A 20,152-nucleotide genomic window follows, 5' to 3' on the forward strand; every position below is an offset into this window, starting at 1 on the left:
TGCACACAGTGGGGTTACACGGCAGCCTAAAGGGAGACACAGTGGGGGAATGTCTGCTGCGGGATTTCTGTTCTGTCCCAGATCTGAAGACCTAGAGGACTGCAGGCAGTTTGAGATCCAGAGACAGCAAACAGTACCAGATGTGCTGGTAAAACTGTGTCAGACAAGTTTATCTGTGCAATTTGGGTCATCTGTGATAACCCATCCAGCAGCTTTTAGAAGCTGGCCACTGAAATCAGAATGGCATGTTAGAGATTTTTGGCTCTTGTTTGCTGTTCTCTCCCTGTTGTGTTTCTGTGCAGTTCATAATACCTTTTCAGTTTGTTTTTTATTGCTGCTTTGGGGCATCTGTGTTACAGTGATGAAGATCAGTAGCAGAGGAAAAGGAGCCAACTGGTAGTTTTCTAAATGAGCATGTAAAATTCACAGAGCGTCAGTACATCCAAATGTCAGACTTGCATCATAGCAGCACAGAAAGTCAAGAAATACTGTTGTTAGAGCTACCCTGCTCTGCAGTCATGTTCCAATATTACTGCAAAACCAGGGGATGCCTCAGAATTGACAGAGATGGAGATGCTGTAGCATATTCACAGAAAATAAAAGTTTCTGGATTTCTTTGTGCCAAAAGGAAAAGTTTTGCAGTGATGCAAGTGAGGGGAAGCATGTAGGAAGCTGTTGGGACAGGTTGACCATGGGCACTCAACATGTGAGATTCTGTCAGAACAAAACAAGAACAGAAAGGTGGGACTTGCTTACAGTAATCACACCATTGACTTTGCATACTTAGAAAAATACTCTCACAAGACCACGAAGAGGATCCCACGGCGCAACTCTCTGCACACCAGCCACCTGCGCCGGGCTGCTGTCCTCCTCAACAGCAAAAGACAGGCTCTGCTGGGAGGCAATGCACCTGACTGACTTAAGACAGGTACCTCCTGATAAAATGTACTGTTCCCTAGAAAGTTCCTAAGTTATTGCATTTACTCCTTGTCAGTGATCCTTTAGTTTTTCTGACTTACTTCATGTCACCGCAGGCTTAATCAGGAAGCGTTCTGTGTTTTAGTCTTGCTCATTGACAAGGACTGAACAGGATAAAGACCCAGTCTCTTTGGGGGGACATTTGCTTTGCCTGATGAAGATTTGCCATTTACAGTAATATATCAATATGGGGTTTTTATCCAGTTTTTAAATAATTTCCTTATTTTATCTGGATACAGTGTTGTTGCCATTCTTTAATCAAAATGCCATGTGGTGCAACATCAAATGCCTTACAGAAGCACTTCGCACAACTTAATTTCCTCCAGCAAACACATTTTAAATTAATCAGAAAGGATTAGCCTGGAAAGATCTATTTTTCCTTAAAGGCGTGCTAATTGACATTAATCAAATTACCCTCTAACTCTTTATTTATTGAGTGCCATATCAGCCATTCCAATATTTTGCCTGGGATCAGTGTCAGGTTGAGGGCTGTAATTACTCCAGTTGTTCATTTAATCCCCTCTGAATATTGGCAGAACAGCTCTCTTATTAAGCGCTTTTGCCTTCTCTGAATTGCTATTGACATTTCTGTAGCAATTCACACCTGCTTTAGCTTTTACCTTGAGATGGCCCTGTTGGCATCTTGATGTTCGTGTATAAGACTTACTGATTCAACACCCTTCTTTCTTCTTCCATGTTGTTTCTGTCTTTTGAAAGCATTTTGAACTATTTCTTGGTTGACAGGCAGGGGCTCTTAGTGTATTGCTGATTAAATTCCCCATGGGGGTGATGCAGATGGGCTGCGAGAAAAATAGAGGAAACTGGGAAACCCTTTTTAGCTAGGGTTGTATGTGTAAGAAATGTACTTATTGCAAAATAGGGGAATGGCATGGGCTGGATAGGAGGGCTGAACACCAGAAGCTAGTAGTCTGAGTGAAATTAGTCCCTATGCAGGATGTGCAGAGCATAATTTTGATCCAGTCTGAATGTTTTCATACCTTTTAGTTCTGGATCTTCCAACAGAGCCAAACTCACACCTTTTAAGGGAGCAGTCCCTCCTGGTAAATGAATGTACTGTGTGCTCTGGGGACCAGGATATATAGGGGAATATCAGGGGAATCCTAAACACCCATAGCATCCCATGTCTGCCTCCTCTAGTATATCTGCTAACAGCAGACAAAAATACTTTCCAACGGGCTGCATTAGGAACTAGTGTGCATGTTTCAATATTTTAACCTCTTAAACTGCTAACAGTAAAGCATCCTTCTAAAAGTGGCTTTTTCTCTTTTATTTATCTTTTACTTTTTTTTTTCCATTTTTACCAGCAGAACCTCCATGCATAAAGGTCAGGTGCCCCATGGCCAAGTACACACAAAGCCGCATAATCCAGCTAACGGAGCTCCGGGAAATTGCAGAAGGGGCTGAAACAAAAGGACACAGCTCAGCACGCAACACACATAATCTCTCAGACAGAGTGAAAGCCATGTAAAGACACTTGCAAACAAATAAATCTCCACGGGCACAACGACACATCATGTGGGGAGAAAGGAGGCATTCTGTGGACAAAGACACCCCTGAGGAAAGAGTTCTAATGAAACCACAGTGGTATTAGATATGTGCTTCTTTGGGGGTGCTGTAGCATTGTTATTCAATTCAGCAGTGAGAAACAGCAGCTGAACGTGTTTGTCTTGAAGCACTGCAATTCACTCAAGAACACTGTTTGCTGTGGCCTTTCAGGTTCCTGCCCAGTGCAGGCTCGGCCTATTTCCCTTGCCTTTCATACAGCGCACAATCCATTTAGGGATTTATAGCGGCTTAGAGGCACATGTACAGTGCCTTGCCTCTATCTGATTTTTGTTCTGTGATAAGAAGGCTTGGGGTCATGGGTTCAGTGGCACTTCTCTCCTCTCTGCCATTCAAGTTGCACGGAAATGTAGTTATTCATTAGTGTTTATGATTTCGTGAGGTCCACTAGTGTCCTCATCACAGCCTGGAGAAGTCCCAGAGCTTTCCATGAAGAGTGTGTGAACCTGCACTGATGTGATGTTTTAAGTGAAGGGTGCAAGAGAGACCAGAGAAGACCAGGGCCATAAAGACAAATACGATAATAAAGCACAAAAGCTATTTGCAGTTAAATCCTTGGCCAGCATAAAGTGGCATGATTCTCATGCTGGTGCACGTTTACACCAGCTCATACATTGATCTTTAACACTGAAAAGTAAAGTCTTCCTGTTCAGACATCCCCCCGCGCCCCCCTCTTGCGAGCAGTTCCTGGTCTCCACATCCCACAAACACAGTGTATTTGCCTCTTGTACCCCCCTCTTGCGAGCAATTCCTGGTCTCCACTTCCCACAAACACAGTGTATTTGCCTCTTGTGCCTGCGGAGGAAATATCTTCTTTCCCTTTCTTTAACACATTTTTTTTGCCTTCTCTAGATCTTCTTTTAGTAAATTCCCTCTGTTAGTGAGAGGACGAATGATTCCCTTCTCTCCTGTGTGCCAAGGGACTTCCAGCTTTTCCAGGTCAGCTAAGTGAATTACCCATTGCTTGTCAATCTCCATTGCTCCTCTGGTGCATAAGCAAGGGACTAGCATTTTATTTTTTTCGATGTGTATGAAGTAATAAAAATATATTTCAAAGAGAATAAAAGGTTCCTTTGATGAAAGATGCCATAAAACTTGATATAGATTATTGCAAAGACTGAGAAGAGCATACCTAATATCACCACAGCTGAAAAGAACAGTTATTCAGGTACTTTTTATCCTTGAGAAGGATAAGTGAATCAGTTGAAACTGAACATAGATAATTTTCAAAGATAAGATGGGTACAACTTCTTTGAGCAGCAACAGTGATTAACTATTGCAACAAACTGCTGGTGACTGATTGCCCAGCTCTTGAAGCCTGCACAGCATTGTGTGGGAAATGTTTTAGCCTGGCAAATCATTAAATTGAATCTTGGTTGACGGATTGACATTTCAGTGGCTTTTGATGGGTTGTTCCTGTGGATCCTGAGGCAGTGTAAACGCTCACTGAAGTCACTACAGCAGCTTAGACCAGGTAGAGATCTGCTCCCCAGGATTTTTAGAAAGGGCTTTAGTGAAAGAGATGGGTACTTGACGAACTGGTCTGAAATAGAAATCCATGAGTAATAGGCAGAGGAAGAAGAGCCTTGTCAGCAAAGGGATGGGATGAGGCTGGTGGTGTCTGCAGAGCATGGGGCAACGTCTCTGTGGTAAGGCGTAGGTGGGACCAGAGCTGTAAGGCCTTGTGGGGAGGCACAGAGGAGAAGAAGAGTAAACATAGCTGTGGGTTATGCAGGGATGAGGTTGAGCTCCAAAGAGATGGGCAATGTGGCTGGCTCAACCATGTATTTCCATCCATGGTTTTTTATTTCCTTTAGCACCCATGATCATTTTGCCAGTGATGAGACCCAGCACACCAGGTCCTTGAGCTCTCCTGCAACTCCGGCATTTGCTGCTCTGCTTTGGCAGGATCCCTCCAAACAGCCCTGTGCAGAGGGGAGAGCTATCCTCCCCCCCATGCTGGCATCCCCCCCACTACCTCTGCACACTGGGATACTTTCCAGAGACCCTGCTCAGCAGAGCAGTGAGGAACGTGACACAAGTCCTGAAAGCACCGACCACTCCAGCCACAGTGCTACTGTCTGTTAAAGTAACACAGAAAAACACACAGGGTCAAAATACAATCTTGTAGAGCTAAATGGAAATGAAGAATTTTTCCTGAAAACCGGTACGTGTTTATTAACACTTTTCAGTCTATTGCAATGCCTCCAACAAAGGGCACTGCTACACGGATAAGTTCAGTGATTAAAGAACAACTAATGACATCTGCCTGACCAACTGCACTGCTCTGGTTAACCAGGCAGAAATGTATATACGCCATTTCCCATAGGTACTTGAAAAGGGCTCAATTTAAACCAATTAATAAAATAGCCTGTTTAGACAAAAAATAATTGTTCTCTGAGAATATGTGAATTCAACACTGCTAGAAAATCCCTGGCATCTGACGTAGAAGGATTTATAGGTTTAGTGGAAATTGCTTTCCCCACTGTCCAGATTAAATACTGCAGGATGATTTTTTGTATGAGTAAACATCCTTCCAATAACGATCAGACCGATAATGTCTTAAAAAGGGGAAGAGGATCTACATTTTGGGTTTCTGCATCTTGTACAGACGATTTCTGGATACAGAGCCTTCAGGTAACATGTTGACTGTCCACAAAATGCATTTTAGCATCTTCCTGCTGTTGTGGGGATGGATTTTATCTACTGAATGCAGAGCCCACCGACAAGGAAGAGAAATACATGAGGTATACAAAAAAGGCAGGTGAGTCTCTTTTTTTTGCATTCAAGTTGCTAGAGTTTGGACAAATGTTATGTTTCGGATGAAGATATAATGACTAACAGATAATTAGAGTTTGCATTTGCAGTTTGTGATCTCTCAGTCAAAAATATTTTCTGTTGCTCTTTTTGACAATAAATAAGTTTTAGTGCATTTTCTGCAGTGAAAAACATTGCTCCCTCCGAAAAATGGGTTTGTGAGGTATCTCAAAGTTTGAAAGGATGAAAAAAAAAAAAGCATTTGCTTATATCTGCTGTGGTTAAAATGTGGTAAAATATTTACATGAAAGTGGAAAGGAAATTTAGGTCCATGAAGATTGTTGTATTCACTGAAGATTAGATTGACCTGACGTCTGAAATGAAAACATTCAGAATTTATTTTATTATTCCAATATCAGTTGTTTTATAGAGCTTTTGAGAGGCAAAAAATAAAATCTCTGCAAACTTCAAGGCTATGGTCAGTTATCAGAGGAAACAGAAAGAGCATTCAGTGTGTTGAATTAAGATATTAAACATTATTTAAAATATTGTCTATTCTTCTCTTTCTCTCTTTTAAAAAAGTCTATATGACATTTTTCTCCTACTATCTTGTGGACAGCCATTTTAGGAGGTTTTATGCCGAGGAAGGTTTTTTGCTACAACTGAATTCTGATTACATATTCTATTTGGGGAATATTTGGAACTTTGTATGAGGATTTCTATACTCGGGCAAATAACAAGGTACATCTGGAGGAAAAATCCTTTGTGGTTTTTTTTGGAGAATATAGCTGACACTCAGTTTTCTGTTCAAATGTTGTGTACTTCTGCTTGTGACAGACTGTGTTGTTTTGCTTTGCTATAGTCACTGTTTCTGTTCTGTAATGACTCTGTATCACCATCAACACCATAAAGTGTATGGGGAGGGAAAAGCAGGAGTGTCACAGTCCTGAGGAATTCAAACCACTCTTGTTAGACTTCTAGAAAAATGACTGAAAGGTGGAAGGGATGGAAAGTGCGATGCCTTTTTTTTCTCCTGTAGTCTCTTGTAGCAAGACAGGGCTACATTACAGAGTGACCGCAGTGTCCCTGTTGGCACTTGGGGGTCTATGAACCATTTTATACGTAGGAAATGGCTTTAGCAGTGACGCCACCTTCATGGAGGTATAACTGGCAAAATGGATGCAGTGACTGTTCACAATCAGCCCCCAGGGGATGCATTACCAGACAATATGGATGTGAGACAGCCACAAACCTCTGTTTTCATTGAGGCTTCATGACAGTGGCAGTACAGGTGAGATGCTGGCTGTAGCAAAATAAAGGGTGAGAAGCAAGATACCACCATTTGAGCTGAAAAGTATCTAACAGAGGAATGCATACACACAACCACGTTCTTGTTTAGCGTCTTTAACAAATACTCCCACTGCACCAAACACTTAATGGTGTCAGTGCAATTAAGCGATGACAAATCACAGCAGCAGAGTGTTAAAAATTCAGTTCATGTAGGAACTACATCTTCACCCATGCTTTCTATATATGCTGTAATTGTGCCAGGACGAGCCCATCAGAAAGCCCCAAGGTGTCGTGGATCAGAGGAGCTGGGTCCACTGCCCTCCCAGCATGCCCACGCTGGCCCAGGAGGTCATTTCTGGCCTATTTCTGCCTCAGCAGAGCAGTACTGACACTGAGGAGGGCTGATGGGGAGGGGGAAGCAATACTGGCTCATGGCCATCAGGTTGTCCATCAGCAGCATGGTGCCCAGTGCAGGATTATGGTCATCTGTCTGATTTCCTGCTAAGCACAAACAACAAAGCCTTCTGTACAAATTGTACACTGAACCCTTAATTTATGAATATTACCTTCACCGTCAAATAAGCTCAGAATAGGATTGCAAGTATTTTTTAACTTCAGCTTCCATCCATTTGCTCCTGTTCTCTGCTAGCTTGTCTCTTCTCCATCCAGGTACTCGCAGGTGGATCAAGCTTCCTCTTCATCTCCACTTAGACATATTCAGAAGATTAAGCTTCTCAGTGTAGGACGTTTCCCAAACCTTGACTCAGTCACTTGCTTATTTTCCTCCGTCCCTTCGCTGCTTTGCAGGGTTGACATCAGGACTCGGTGCAGTATTTGTACAGTCTTCATGCAGGTGCTGTAAACAGAGTTACTCCTGTTGACCTCCTGGGACTGTGGTCATGGTCTTCATTGCAGCCCTGCAGTGGGAGATCATGGTCGCCCAACATGTCCGGGCATCTCTGTGTGGCAGGACTCCTCACCTTAGAGGTACAGCCAGTCCTCTGTGCTCTCATGTGTAGTTCCCTATACATTAAGATGCTGATCATATGAGATAGTTTTGAAGTAGGCACAGTTCATTTGCATTTCAGTCAAAGTCAAGGCCTTTTTCCATCACAGAATTAGATCCTGGAAGAAAAAGAGAACAAGCAGGGATGGTCTGTAACATCAGAAAAAGCTTGCAGTGAAGATTGCTCTTGAACATTTTGTTATTGACTCTGTTTCCCCTCCCTTCAAGACTCAGCCCTGAATATCCATTATGCAGAAGAAGTTATAGCAGTTGCCTTTGTTACTTCTCTCTGAGCACTGTGATTTCTTGCTCCATAAGGCTTATGGTAAGGACCAGCATGGAAATCCATCCCTTCACTGCAGCCTTTGTCGTCTGGAGGGACCCACATGACTCACTGGAGGCTTATGGTGGAAATCTGTCTGAAGTGGAAAAGGCTTGTTCCATATCACCTCAGGATGCTCTGGGTGGCTTAATTTTCACCCATGGCCTCCCTGGCCTCCAGAAGCCCTTTAGGGACACAAGACCATCCACATGCCCTACTGCCAGGGCTCAGCACCAACCACCAGTGTAGGCAAGTGACACAGGCACCTGCTGTACAGACCTGCATCCTTGGGTGCACAGCCAGCATCCTGCTGTCCCTGACAGACGTGTCCAGCTTTGCTCCTCATTCTCCTGGTGCAGCTGATGTAAGAAATGCACAGACCTTTAGCTTGTTTCTTTAAATGGTGCTGTTCTGCAAGTGTTAGTTTTTTTTCCAAGGAGACTCACTTGCTCTGAACTCTGATTTCAAATAAAACCTCACCATTTGCTCTGCAGTTTTCAGCCCCAGGGCTTGTCCTTTCACCTGCCCATATCCAGCTGATGCCACAGCTGATGTCCTGCTGATATGGTGAATGGGAGGCTGCAGGGTCAGACACATTCTCTGTCACAATTTTTGACACTGCAGGTACCCAAAGATAGCCATTCTATCGTGAGGCAGAAGAACCTTGAAGAAGGGTGACCAGACAGGCATGGTTTTCCCCACAAGAATTCATGCATGCATGCAGTCCTTTGAAGAGTGTGTTTCCACAAGGGGAATGTTGCAAAGTCCCAAGTAATTCCTGAAATAAAGCTAGTGAGGCTTTGGGACATGGTGCAGAGTGTGACAAGAAAATGACAAATAACTGTAGGTCAAAATACACACACCATCACACTGAAAGGACCCAAGTAGATAGCTTTATTGCATGAGACTTATTACAGAGCCCTCCAACATTGTAATTCACTGTAAAAATATCTGTGTGCCAGTCAAAGACTCAACTACCTATTTTTGCTAATCTCCATGACAAATCACCTCAAAGGAATTTCACTTGAAAGTGCAGCGCTATAAAAATAAAACCTTTTTCACCTTGCAGACCTGTTCATAGTTTGCAGTCAGCTGTGTTCAAATCCTGCAGGGTTTGCAAAGATTTTTACTCCTGTTAAATCCGCAGTGCCAAAACTCCTACAGGAAGGAGATGAGATCCGGAGCACCAGCAAGAGGGCTGGCTGCTGCTTTCCCAGCTGCTCGGGCTCTTGGAAAGCCACCAGGCTGCAGGGGGATCACTGGAAGGGTACAAAGGGTCACTAAGGATCACAACATGGTTATGGCAACAAAAGGGCCAAAGCTTGTGTTGCTAATTAGACTTGCGGAGAGGACTAGCAATAGGAAAAAAAACTAGCCTGGAGCTGAGCCCAGGTTGTTCTGCCAGAGCTAACTGCTGAGGAAGAAAAAAAAAAAAGCTTTCAACACTGAAATCTGCCTGAACAGTATTATAACCACCTTTCAGACAAACAACTCTCAGCAGTAGAGATTTCATTGTACAAGATTTATGGATCATGTTTGTTTAATCTTAGCTAAGAGTCTCACTTCATGTTTTTAGTCATGTCCTTACCATTCCCTGGCCATGTTATAATAATTTTGCTTCACTCTGGTGTCCAAATAGCAACTCATTTTCCGCTCCTCTAGAGCTCCCCGTCCATGTTCCCATCAGTAAGACCTATCTCTTACAGTAGTTGAATGACACCCTCTACAATAAGTCTTGGGCTTTTTATCACAAGGTCTTTTTCATGGCCAAAGATCTTTCTCGTTATGACATTTTCAGGTGTTATTACAATTAGTGACACTTTCCTAAGTGATGGGAGCCACTTGGCATCATTATGGCCATGGTTCCTTCCCGGACCATTCTCAAAGGCTCAGCCTTTTCACAACATTAAAGTTACCTTCCCTTGCTTCTGTTGAATGTGGACAGGACTTCTGTGCTACCAGCTCCTCCATACCTCAGCCACACTGTGTGCAAGCTCTCTGCGCTCTGTAAATCACACGTGGCTATGCTGGTACCCTCACTGAGGCTTCCTCCTACACACAGGGCAGCTCCTACTTTCCTGCCCTCCTAACACTCTCTCTGGCCTTACAAATTCATCCCTAACAGGATTTCTTCCTTTGCCTCCCAGAAATCCCTAATCTGTTTTCTTGTCCTGGAGCTTTGCTCTTGTATCTTATCTTCAGGATTGATCCTGAAAGCATTTATTGCATGAACAAAGCTTGCTAATGCAAGCTGTCTCTAGATCAGGTCTTCAGAGTGTACAATAAGCTCATAAAATGCCCAAGGAAGGCATCGCCTATAGGAGCATGTTTTCAACTGTGAGCCAGATCCAGTGGAGCACTGAGCACCCGCAGCTCCCAAGGCACTGCTTTTTAGGATCAGCAGTTTGTGTTGTGCCTTAACACCATTTGCACCAGCAGTGCTGGGCATCATGAGAGCAACAAGAGCCCCAGAGAGGGCTTCAGGCCAGTGCAATGGGAGTCTCTCCATCTCCCCTGTTGGTAATCTGCCTTTCCCTTTCCTCCTTTCACCTCCCCCTCCTTCACTCCCCTTTTCCTTCCCTCATTCAAGATTCTTCCTCTTCTCCAACTTGCTCTTTCTCTTTTTTTGTCCCTGAATTTCTCTGCCCTCCTCTTCTCCTGCCCCATTTATTTGCTCCTAGGCACAGCCATTTCCCCCGCCACGCAGCTCTGCCAATCTTCTGCTGCTTTTAACTCTGTATTATTCTGTACCTTCCTTCTCTGCTCAGATAGCTGTTGCTGCTACCTGTCTTAGCTCTTCTTCCACTTGCCAGAAATAATTTTCTTCTGTCCAATAGCTCTCATCTTCTCTATCTTGTTATACACTAACACATTTCTCATTATTGATTTGTTTCTCTCATTTTTCCTTTCTACCCCTGTTGTTTTTTCAAGTCACTTCAATCCTGTGTGACAACTTTTATTGGAAATCTTGTGGATTTTTTTCTCACAACCCAGACAAAAGTGTTCTCTTGCTGCTTATCATTGCAAATTTTGCTTCTTCGAAAAGTGTATTTTCTACTTTCATCATTATCACCAGCCTCCTTTCATCCTTTCTAGAACTTATTTTGAGTCTACACTTCACATTGCTTCCTCTCTTTATTCAGGTGATTCATGGCAGAATACTGTCTCTACTGATACTTCTGTAGTGACGTTCATACACTCATGTACTGTGCCACTTTACTGGGCCACTGATGATAAAATCTACAGTCAGTGTTGCCACCATGTAACTTGCTCAGGATCAGCAGCTTCATACTGTCTTCTAGCCCACCATTACTCCACTGTGTTTTATGAGCAGATGTAAGAGGCTCTAAAAACCTATCTGCAGCCCAGCAAAAAAATCTCCAAACAAACCCAGATTACTGCAAGGCAGTTTCCTCCTTCCTGAGTACATATGAGTGGTTTGATTTCCTGATTCAGGCACTGGATTCACCACAGAATTGTTCCTGCTGGTCTTTCTTCTATAACCTGCCTAGTCATCTTCCAAACTCACTTGTGTTTTCAGCACTCACAGCTTTTGGTGAGAGTGAATTTCACAGTGTGATGGCACTCTGTGTATGTGAACTTCCTCTGAAATTTCTTCTCCTTGGTATGTGTTGTGAAAAGTCTTGAGCAACAAATTCCTGTTCACCTTCAGCAAGCCACTCTGATTTTATATAATTGCACTGTGTCACTTGGCTGTTCTCTTCCCCCCTGGAGACCCCTGCTGAGGCTGCCTCACCCTCCCCACCTCCGAGCTCACTCTCTCCTCCTGCTCTGCTCTGCTTTTTCCAGCTATGGGTATGGGACATGTGAGACATGGGCATGCCTTGGTGTTACTCACAGCATTGAAATGCTTTCTGTTTGGTTTGCTTCTCCATTCCCACTAACACCTAACCTCCTGTTTAGTTTGTTGTTGTTTTTTTTTTTTTTTTTGAGCAGTGTGGAGCAGTAAGCAGTTTACAAAGAAATAGCTACAATGACACTGCGACCTCCTTCCTAAGCAGTAACAGCTGATTTGGAGTCCATCCCTGTCTTAACATTGTTTCTGAAAGTACATTGAAGAAACATAAAAATACAAAGTACAAACCATTGTATATTATTCTGAATTTACTAGCACTGAACTTCTGCTGTCATTTTATCTAAAGTCACTTGGCATCATGAGGTTCTGCTGTAAAATTCTCTACTCCCACGTCTGATTTTGACTACCTTGAACAGTTACATATCCTCAGTAAACATTGTTGCCAATAACTATTCTTTTCTCCCAAATAATTTATAAATTTATTGAACAACAGAGATCCTACCGTAGATTCCCATGGGACTATACTGAAGACCTTTCTTCACAGTGAAAACTCTCCATTATTCCATTTGTTTCTTATTCTGCAATCATTCACATGAAGGCAGATTCTCTCTTTCTGACCAGTTGTTTCCTTCACAAGCCTCTGGAAAGGACCTGTCAGCAACTTTCTGGAAACTGAGGTACACTGTGTCATCTTGATCACCCTCATCTACAGGTGATCAACTTGTTAGAGAGGTCTGCTCTATTTATAGTGCATAACATCCCTCAAGAAAAGCCATACTGTTTCTCACTCTTCTTCAATACATACTGTATTTATCTGGTGTCTACCACTGGCATTCTTTACTATGGTTGTAGCTAATTTGTCTGGCAGAGCAGTCTGTAGCTTCTCAGATTCCACTTGGAGCTCTTTTTCCAAAGAAGTGGAAAATTGTCACTTTCCACTCCTGTGACACCAAGGACAATTTAAGCGCTGGTTCAACAGTTTCTTACCTGGCTTTCTTCTGGGCAAAAGCCTGGTCACTTGTTACTGTTCAGTCCATTTACTTTAAATCTGCCTCTGGTCTGGTGCCAATATGAATGTTTCTTAACATCAGCCCAACAGCAGAATTCTTACAGTTTTGTATGTTTTGTAGTGCAAACAAATTCGTTAGTTGTTGATGGTTTTGATTGCCCTTATATAGACAGAGTGTTTTCATTGCTGTAAATGTAACCAGCAGATGAGGTCTGGGTGGTGACTCTCCCCCCTCCACTCCACTCCTGTGAGACCCCACCTGCAGTACTGCTTCCAGCTCTGGAGTCCTCAGCACAGGAAAGACATGTACCTGTTGGAGCAAGTCCAGAGGAGAGCCACGAGGATGATCAGAGGGATGGAGCACCTCCCATATGAGGACAGGCTGAGAGAGTTGGGGTTGTTCAGCCTGGAAAAGAGAAGGCTCCAGGGAGAACTTATTGTGGCCTTTCGACTTATAGCAGCCTTCCAGTACTTAAAGGGGGCCCACAGGGGAGATGGGGAGTCACTCTTGAGTGTACTCTTGATGGGGAGTGTAGTGATACAAAGAGGGGTAATGGTTTTAAGCTGAAAGATGGTGGATTTAGATTAGATATTAGGAAGAAATTTTTCACTGTGAGGGCACTGTGAGGGTGGTGAGGCAGTGGCCCAGATGCCCCATCCCTGGAGGGGTTCAAGGCCAGGCTGGATGAGGCTTTGAGCAACCTGGGCTAGTGGAGGGTGTCCCTGCCCATGGCAGGGGGGTTGAAACTAGACGATCTTTAAGGTCCCTTCCAACCCAAACCATTCTATGATTCTATGAAATAAGGAACTAAGACAAGTGTAGTATTGATAATTAGCTAGTGATTCCCCATTCTGCATTTGTGCAATTATTTTTCTGTACTCCATGCAGTTCTTTGTATTCTCTTTTATGAAAATTCATCATATTGACATCAGCGCCTTTCTCCAACATGTTGAGGCTCCTTTGAATTATGATCCTAAACCCCAAAATGTCTGTGCCTCTTTCAAGCATGATGTTATGCATGAGTATTATAGTTCTGTCATCTGTATTGTTATTGAAAATATTTATTAGTTGTTTCTAGGATGAAATCTGTGAGATGTCATTTTTTGTCTGTCCTGGTTTCAGCTGGTTTTCTTGACAGCAAACTAATGGCAGTTAATCTAGCCACAGTCTTTCAACCATATTCAAAGTCACAGTTTCGTCTCAGCTGTATTTCCCTAGTTTAGTAATGAAATATTAAAAACTTCATTCAAATCTACTTTTCCTCCTGCCTACACTAGGGTGGCCAGTTACACTGTCAGAAAGGACATTAGACTGGTTTGACGTCAATTATTGCAAAGATCCACACTGAGTGATCTCTATAATCTCGTTATCCCTGGGGGGAGCAGACAAACAGATCATGAGTTTGTCCCAGTTTCTTTCCAAACCTCAAAACTCCGACACCCTTCTCTTGTCCCCTGCTTGAAACCAGGTTTTGTGTTCACCCCCACCCTCTCTCAGGGGCATCACCTGCCTGTGAAGAGTCCTCAGAGGCACCTACTTACAACTCAGAGACTAACAGCTGGTACTCCTGGTGCTCCTGGGGAAGTGCCATCAGCTTCTCTTGACTTAAATACCTCCAATTTATCCAAATATTCCTTAACATCCCCTTCTCTGATCTTCACTGTGCTGGCATCTGCTTACAAGTCAACTTCTATTTGAAGACTGGAGCAGATATTAAACCTTTTGGCATGTTCTGCATTGTCTCATTAGTTGCTCTGCTTCCCTTCATCCATTTCTCCTTTTCACTTAGCTGAGCCCTGGCGCCGTGTTCCCCTCCTCCTCAGCTGGCAGGACAGACCTCAGTCATGCTCCTTCTGCTGTCTCTGACCCTTCCTTTCAACCTATATAACAGGAATCCCAGCACACACACCTGCTGGATGCAATTTCTGCCACACAGGGGCATTTTCATTTTTGCAACATCAAGTACAGTGCCAAGACCTCAGGTGGCATGACATTTCTGTGAACATTCAATGTGTGTAGGTTTGTTTAATTTTTTTTCTTTTGACAGTGTTCATGTCCAGGCAAAGAACCAAGGAAGTGCAAAATTTAAAGGGTGTATGTATGTCTCTTGCCTCGACATATTTTGCATTCTGAGGTTGATCTATTTTCAAGTAATATTGGATTAAATTGGTGTTCTCATTGAATTTTCTGTAACACTCAAAAATAAGATGGTATAACAGCTCTGAATCCCACTGTTTCTCGAACTTTGTGAAGTGAACATTGAAAATAGTGCTCTTTCTCCATTTATTTTCATAGCTTTAACCACCTATAATAGCAATGGGTTGCTTTCTTCACCAGCTTTAAACCTACTAATCGTAAGGACATGTGACCCAATACAATTACAAACAAACAAGATCTTGCCAAATGCCAAGATAAAACACATTTTGTGATTAATTTTCCTGGGTTTTTAGTGGCTTGTTTATGGCTCACAACTTTGTAACTCTCCCAGTTTGAGTACAAAATAGTGGGTTTCTATCCTACGTTATCCCTGGGAATTACTATTTCGCACAGTGCATCCTGTCTCCTGCAGTGTGTGTCACTGGAAAACAGCAGCTTCCTCCCATCGCAAGTTTGCACTTTCCTCCCTCAGGTACTGGATGTTTTTTCTCCCCATTTTGGTACCTCACTTCTCCTCCCTCAAAGCACTTCTCTGGGCCAGGGAAGTAGTCCAGTGACTACTTCTCAATCTTCACCCAGACCTGCTTCACCACCTGTCCACCAGCATCTCCTGCTTGCTGAGAAGATCTTCCCAATTCATTTGCAAGTCAAAGGCACATTATGGGGGAACACTCTGTGAACCTCCTGCCCCCAAACCTCTTTCCTTCCTTTGGGACATCGCCTGGAGTTTCTTTAGCCCAGCGAGGACCGTGCTGGGCCATGCATCTCCAGGGGTTTGGCAGCGTCTCTGCACTGCACCGCAAACACCCCTACTCATGCAGGACTGTCTGGGTTGTCCCTGTCCCAAGAGTCATCCCATGCAGCAATGAGGCACTGTTTGAGGCTGCTGTCTCCTCTCTGCTCCTTCTGACTCCTTCCTCTCTGGCCTTACCCAGTGTTTCCTCTCCCTCCCTGTCTACCCCTACCCAGCCTCTCTTCTCCTCAGTTTCACCCAATGCATAGTCTCTGTTGCAGATCCATGCTCTCTTTGGCTCTGCCCCCTCTTTTTCTCTGCAGAAACCTTCTGTATGTTTGTGCCCACAACCCACGCCTCCCCCAACCCCTTCCTGCCTCTCTGCCGTTCCCTAACCCAGCACCCCTCGCCTGGTTTCTGCCTTTAACATGATGTTGGTGTGGTATGAACCCAAGTCACTAACTGGGCATAAAATGGAGGGAGAAATAAAACCTTGTCAAATATTTAGGCCTCCCAGTGTCCACCCAGGGATGGGAAGCCCAAAGCCAAGTGTCATGGCATGGCAGGCAGGGATGAGGGAGTTTTCATCACTTTCATTACTTTCCAATTAAAAGTCTTGTTGAAAACTGGCTCAGCAAGCTCCCTTGCCTTGCACCAAGTGGTAGGAGAGGCTGTGGATCGGTTGCACCACAGCACAGCATGAGCTGCAGAGCTTGTATCTGACAAAATAAAGAGTGTGGTGAGGGTTCGGGTGGAGAGTCCACAGTCTCTGCACCAGAGAAGGGGTGGAGGCATCACCCCGTCATGAGATAAGCAGAGATGAAATGGACACCCCGTTGGTGTCTTCCCGGGGCTGCGGTCACTTCCACTTGCAGTACAAGGCTTGGGGTCAGTTGCAGCCACGGCCCCTGGCCAAAACATTGCTGATGACGCAAGTGACTGAAGGGACAGAGATTATGCCACAGCCACATCTCAACAATATTTCCTGAGACAGGATCTGTTCTGACATCTCTTCTCTGATCTGCCATCCTCTCTGCAGACCTAAGAATACCATAAGGGATGGACAGAACAGACTGTCCCAGAATTTCTTGAAATCTGATAATAACACTAGTGGTAGCACAGTCTGCCAAACCCACCAGCACAGTTCCTGAAGGACGACAGCCCTTGGACCCAGGAAAGACTGTGTGAGTCTGGCTCCATTACTTCAGCAACTTACTTTTGCTTTTCTCTTGAGGAAAACACATTGGAACTTGCTTTTTCCTGAAGAACTGAAATGCTACCTTGATTTAACTCCTCAAGGAAGAAATGTTCTCAGATCCTAATGAGATTATCCTAATAAGAGTGCAAAATAGGTCACTGTCTACTACAGGTATATTGCCTCCTGTAGAGAAAAGAGAGTATGACTTATAGGTGGGAAATGTATGCTGCATAAGTAATTACAAACTAAAATGCTAATATAGGTAGTGACTTCTCTCACATTTGTTGTGGTTGTTTCCAAACGCTCTAATTTAAAAGATGAAGAATCCTGTGGGTTTTCTGGTGCATGCTTGAAGTCTGGACCTGACACTCCTCTGGTACATGTTTTATGAAGTTGGGCATTTGGAAATGCCTGCTGGGACTTCAGATGTCAGGGCTGGACTGTCTCTTCTGGAAATCAGACATGATTATCCCTAACCCTGCAACCCTTTTTGTTGGAGGGATTATAAGTGCCATAGTAAATCTCAGGCTTTTTGGGGAAAAAAAAAAAAAAAGAGTAACTGTTTTTTGCCTCATGTCTGTAGCGATAGTGATGAAAATACGGTTTTAATGGATTTTTTTTTTACCTACCTATCTTAAGCTTCAGTCTCCTCATTCTCCCTCCAGTCTCAGCGAGCCTCAGCCTTTGGGGCAGAGTCATCTCTTGATGCCTTGAAGCAGTTGGGGGATGTAGGAGAATAATGATGGCTTTGGAGAGGTTGCATCAGTCCAGCTGCCATCAGTGGCCTGAGAGGTACTCCAGCAATGCACAGGGAGCACTGTGAATAAATATCTCTCCGCTCCAGTTGTTGCCTTTTCATAAAGTGTCTCACTGAGCTTCATGAGCCATGAAATGCCTTTCGGCACAGTAACTGTTAGGAGATAAATATTGACATTGTGGGAGAAAAAAAGTCGTTCGTTATTCAGTATGTTTTACCTCAGGAGTTGTCGGTTAGTTTTAAGGACCGCCTGTCACCTCAGCAGAGGCAGGAGCAATACCATTACCCTGTGTGGCTGCTGTGGCAAGCACTTGCGCTGAGCAATCTGTGAGCAACATCTGGACCAAACCTCCTGAGTGTGCCTGTCTGCCACAAACACTCAGGGACAGCAGACATGTGAGGGGAAGCCACAGTGGCTTGTCATTGATTCACAGCCCAAACAGTCAAGCTAATGGGGTCCTGTGACAGAGCTGCCACTGATCACTTAACCAGCAGAGCACTCCCCAGGAACCGGACCAGAAAAACTATTTATTGGAAAGAAGTGGGGCTTCAAACTACAGTAATTGGGGAATGACTGGCAACGTGTAAAAATGTTTTGCTGCCACAGGAGGAGGCAGAAAAACAGGGGAGGCTTGATAACCTCAGAGCTGTGACAAGGGGAAGGGAACTGGCAAAAAGAAGTGAAGGAGCTGAATCAAAACACAAATGAACTCAGTTCCCTGCAGTGGCTGGAGCATGGGGGACATTTTATGCTGGTCTGTGATAAGGAAATAAAGTTTCATGGAGAGGCAGTAGAGAATCACCTGGAAGAGGTGAATAAGAGAAACCATCCAGGTTTGCTGTGTGCAGAGGACGGGGAATTCGGTCATGAATTCTTGATGGCCATGCCTTGAAGGCTTCCTCTACAGGCAGGATAAAGCCAAGGCCAACATGAATCATTAGATAAGCTCTGCAAAGAGAAATTAACATTGGAAATTGCAAGAACATAGCCCCCTTCATCCCTGTTTAAATACCAGCATTATTCCTGAACAGCCCAGAGTTTACTAGGGCACTTTAAAGTCATGTAAGTAGGTCAGCTTGTCACCAAAATCTGTTTATCCCCAAAACACATGAAATTACTTCCTGATGGCCAGCAGATGAAAAGCAGGCAGCAGTGAGACACATCAGCAGCAGCCTAAGGGCATATCAACAAGGCAGAAGACTCCAGAAAGTGCATTTTACATTTGCAAGCACATTTTGCTGTGCTATGTCCAGGCCCAAGCAGTGCCAGAGAAACTGCTCCTTGCAATAGCGATGGTGTTGCATGGCCCAAGGCTCCTCAAAGCAGCGGTCTGCCTGTGGGCTTGTTCCCAGCCCTCCTCTGGGAAGCACAGAGCAGACCCTGGAAAGAAACCCATCCCACTAGGCAAATGCACTGCTTCAGGGCACGTCAGTGACAGAGCCCAGTGTGCCCACCCCTACTTCGGGTGATGTGGAGGTTGTCTGCTTCTCTGTGGAAGCAGAAAGATGAATTTCCATCCAACACCATCAGTTTTCAGAGTTCCCAGTCCAGGGTAAAAATATGCTGCAAAGCCTTGGGTTTGGCCACTGCTCATCAAAGGGTGATGGTGCTCGGGTGGTGACACTTGTTATCACAATTGGAGTTTTGCCTCTAAATATTTACAGTGGGATTTGAAATGCATGTTAATGGGCAAAAAAATCGCATTAGTAGAGCTGATTAAAGTTAGTGTCTATTACAGCGATAAGGTTTTTTTTTTAAACTTTAATTAAAGATGAGTTAGAACTGTTAAATGTTTGAAACATTACTTGTACTGAAGCTAGGCCTTACATAGCTAAAAGCAATATTCTCTCCTTTAATGATAAAATTAGCCAAGCACCTGAGAAGAGCTTTCTTCACAGCCAGCTGGGAGACAGTATGAAACCAGAAACAAATATTTCCACATTTTCTTCCCACTCCCACCTCCCCTGGAATACTTTGAAAATATTTTCCTCTCATGACAAGACCCAGCTGCCTCTGGTGGGTGGATGCCATGGCTGTGTCCCCGCTGGCAGAGGCCCTGAGCAGAGCCCCTGAGGTGCTGCCATGGCTGCGGGAGGAGGGAGGAGATCTGCCTGCCTGGGTGTCACATCTCACAAAAATCATTGTTCCCCTCCTTTCACCCAGTCCTGGCCACAAGCCCCCAGTACCCCTGCCCTCCACAGCGCCCCATGATGCCAGCCTGTGGTAAAACAGTTAAAAAAATACGTAAGAGCCATTTCTCACGTGTGACAGAAGGTAACGCCACAGGGCTCTGGCACTTCCCACTGCGCTTTCCTAACCTGATGCCATCGCCCGCCCCTGACAGCCGGTCTCAGCTCTCCCTTCTCCTGTTGTTTCACGCAGCCGGCCGCAGCGGCAGCGACGGGAGGCCCACGGCGAGGCGCACAAGCAAGGCAGGTAGGCGAAACCCTCCAGCCCCAGCCCCGCCAGCTGCGTCCCCATGGCTGGGCTGAGGCTGTGGCAGAGGAAGGGGACACTGCCCAAGCACGAGGGTTGTGTTTCA

General features: G+C 44.4%; 1 protein-coding gene across 2 annotated transcripts in view; it reads left to right on the forward strand.

Moving 5' to 3' along the window:
* Positions 1 to 5,204: 5,204 nt before the first annotated feature.
* Positions 5,205 to 20,152, forward strand: part of GABRR1 (gamma-aminobutyric acid (GABA) A receptor, rho 1) — a 28,775-nt gene continuing 13,827 nt past the window's right edge. Inside the window, exons 1-2 of one of the 2 annotated variants that reach the window (XM_010078007.1) lie at positions 5,205 to 5,326; positions 19,993 to 20,046. In XM_010078007.1, coding sequence (XP_010076309.1) covers positions 5,205 to 5,326; positions 19,993 to 20,046 — 176 coding nt within the window. The remainder of the gene's footprint in view (positions 5,327 to 19,992; positions 20,047 to 20,152) is intronic. The other variant, XM_010078008.1, reaches the window with a different exon arrangement.

Source organism: Pterocles gutturalis, unplaced genomic scaffold (genome assembly GCF_000699245.1).
Source record: "Pterocles gutturalis isolate BGI_N339 unplaced genomic scaffold, ASM69924v1 scaffold24418, whole genome shotgun sequence".
Classification (NCBI taxonomy): Eukaryota; Metazoa; Chordata; class Aves; order Pterocliformes; family Pteroclidae; genus Pterocles; species Pterocles gutturalis.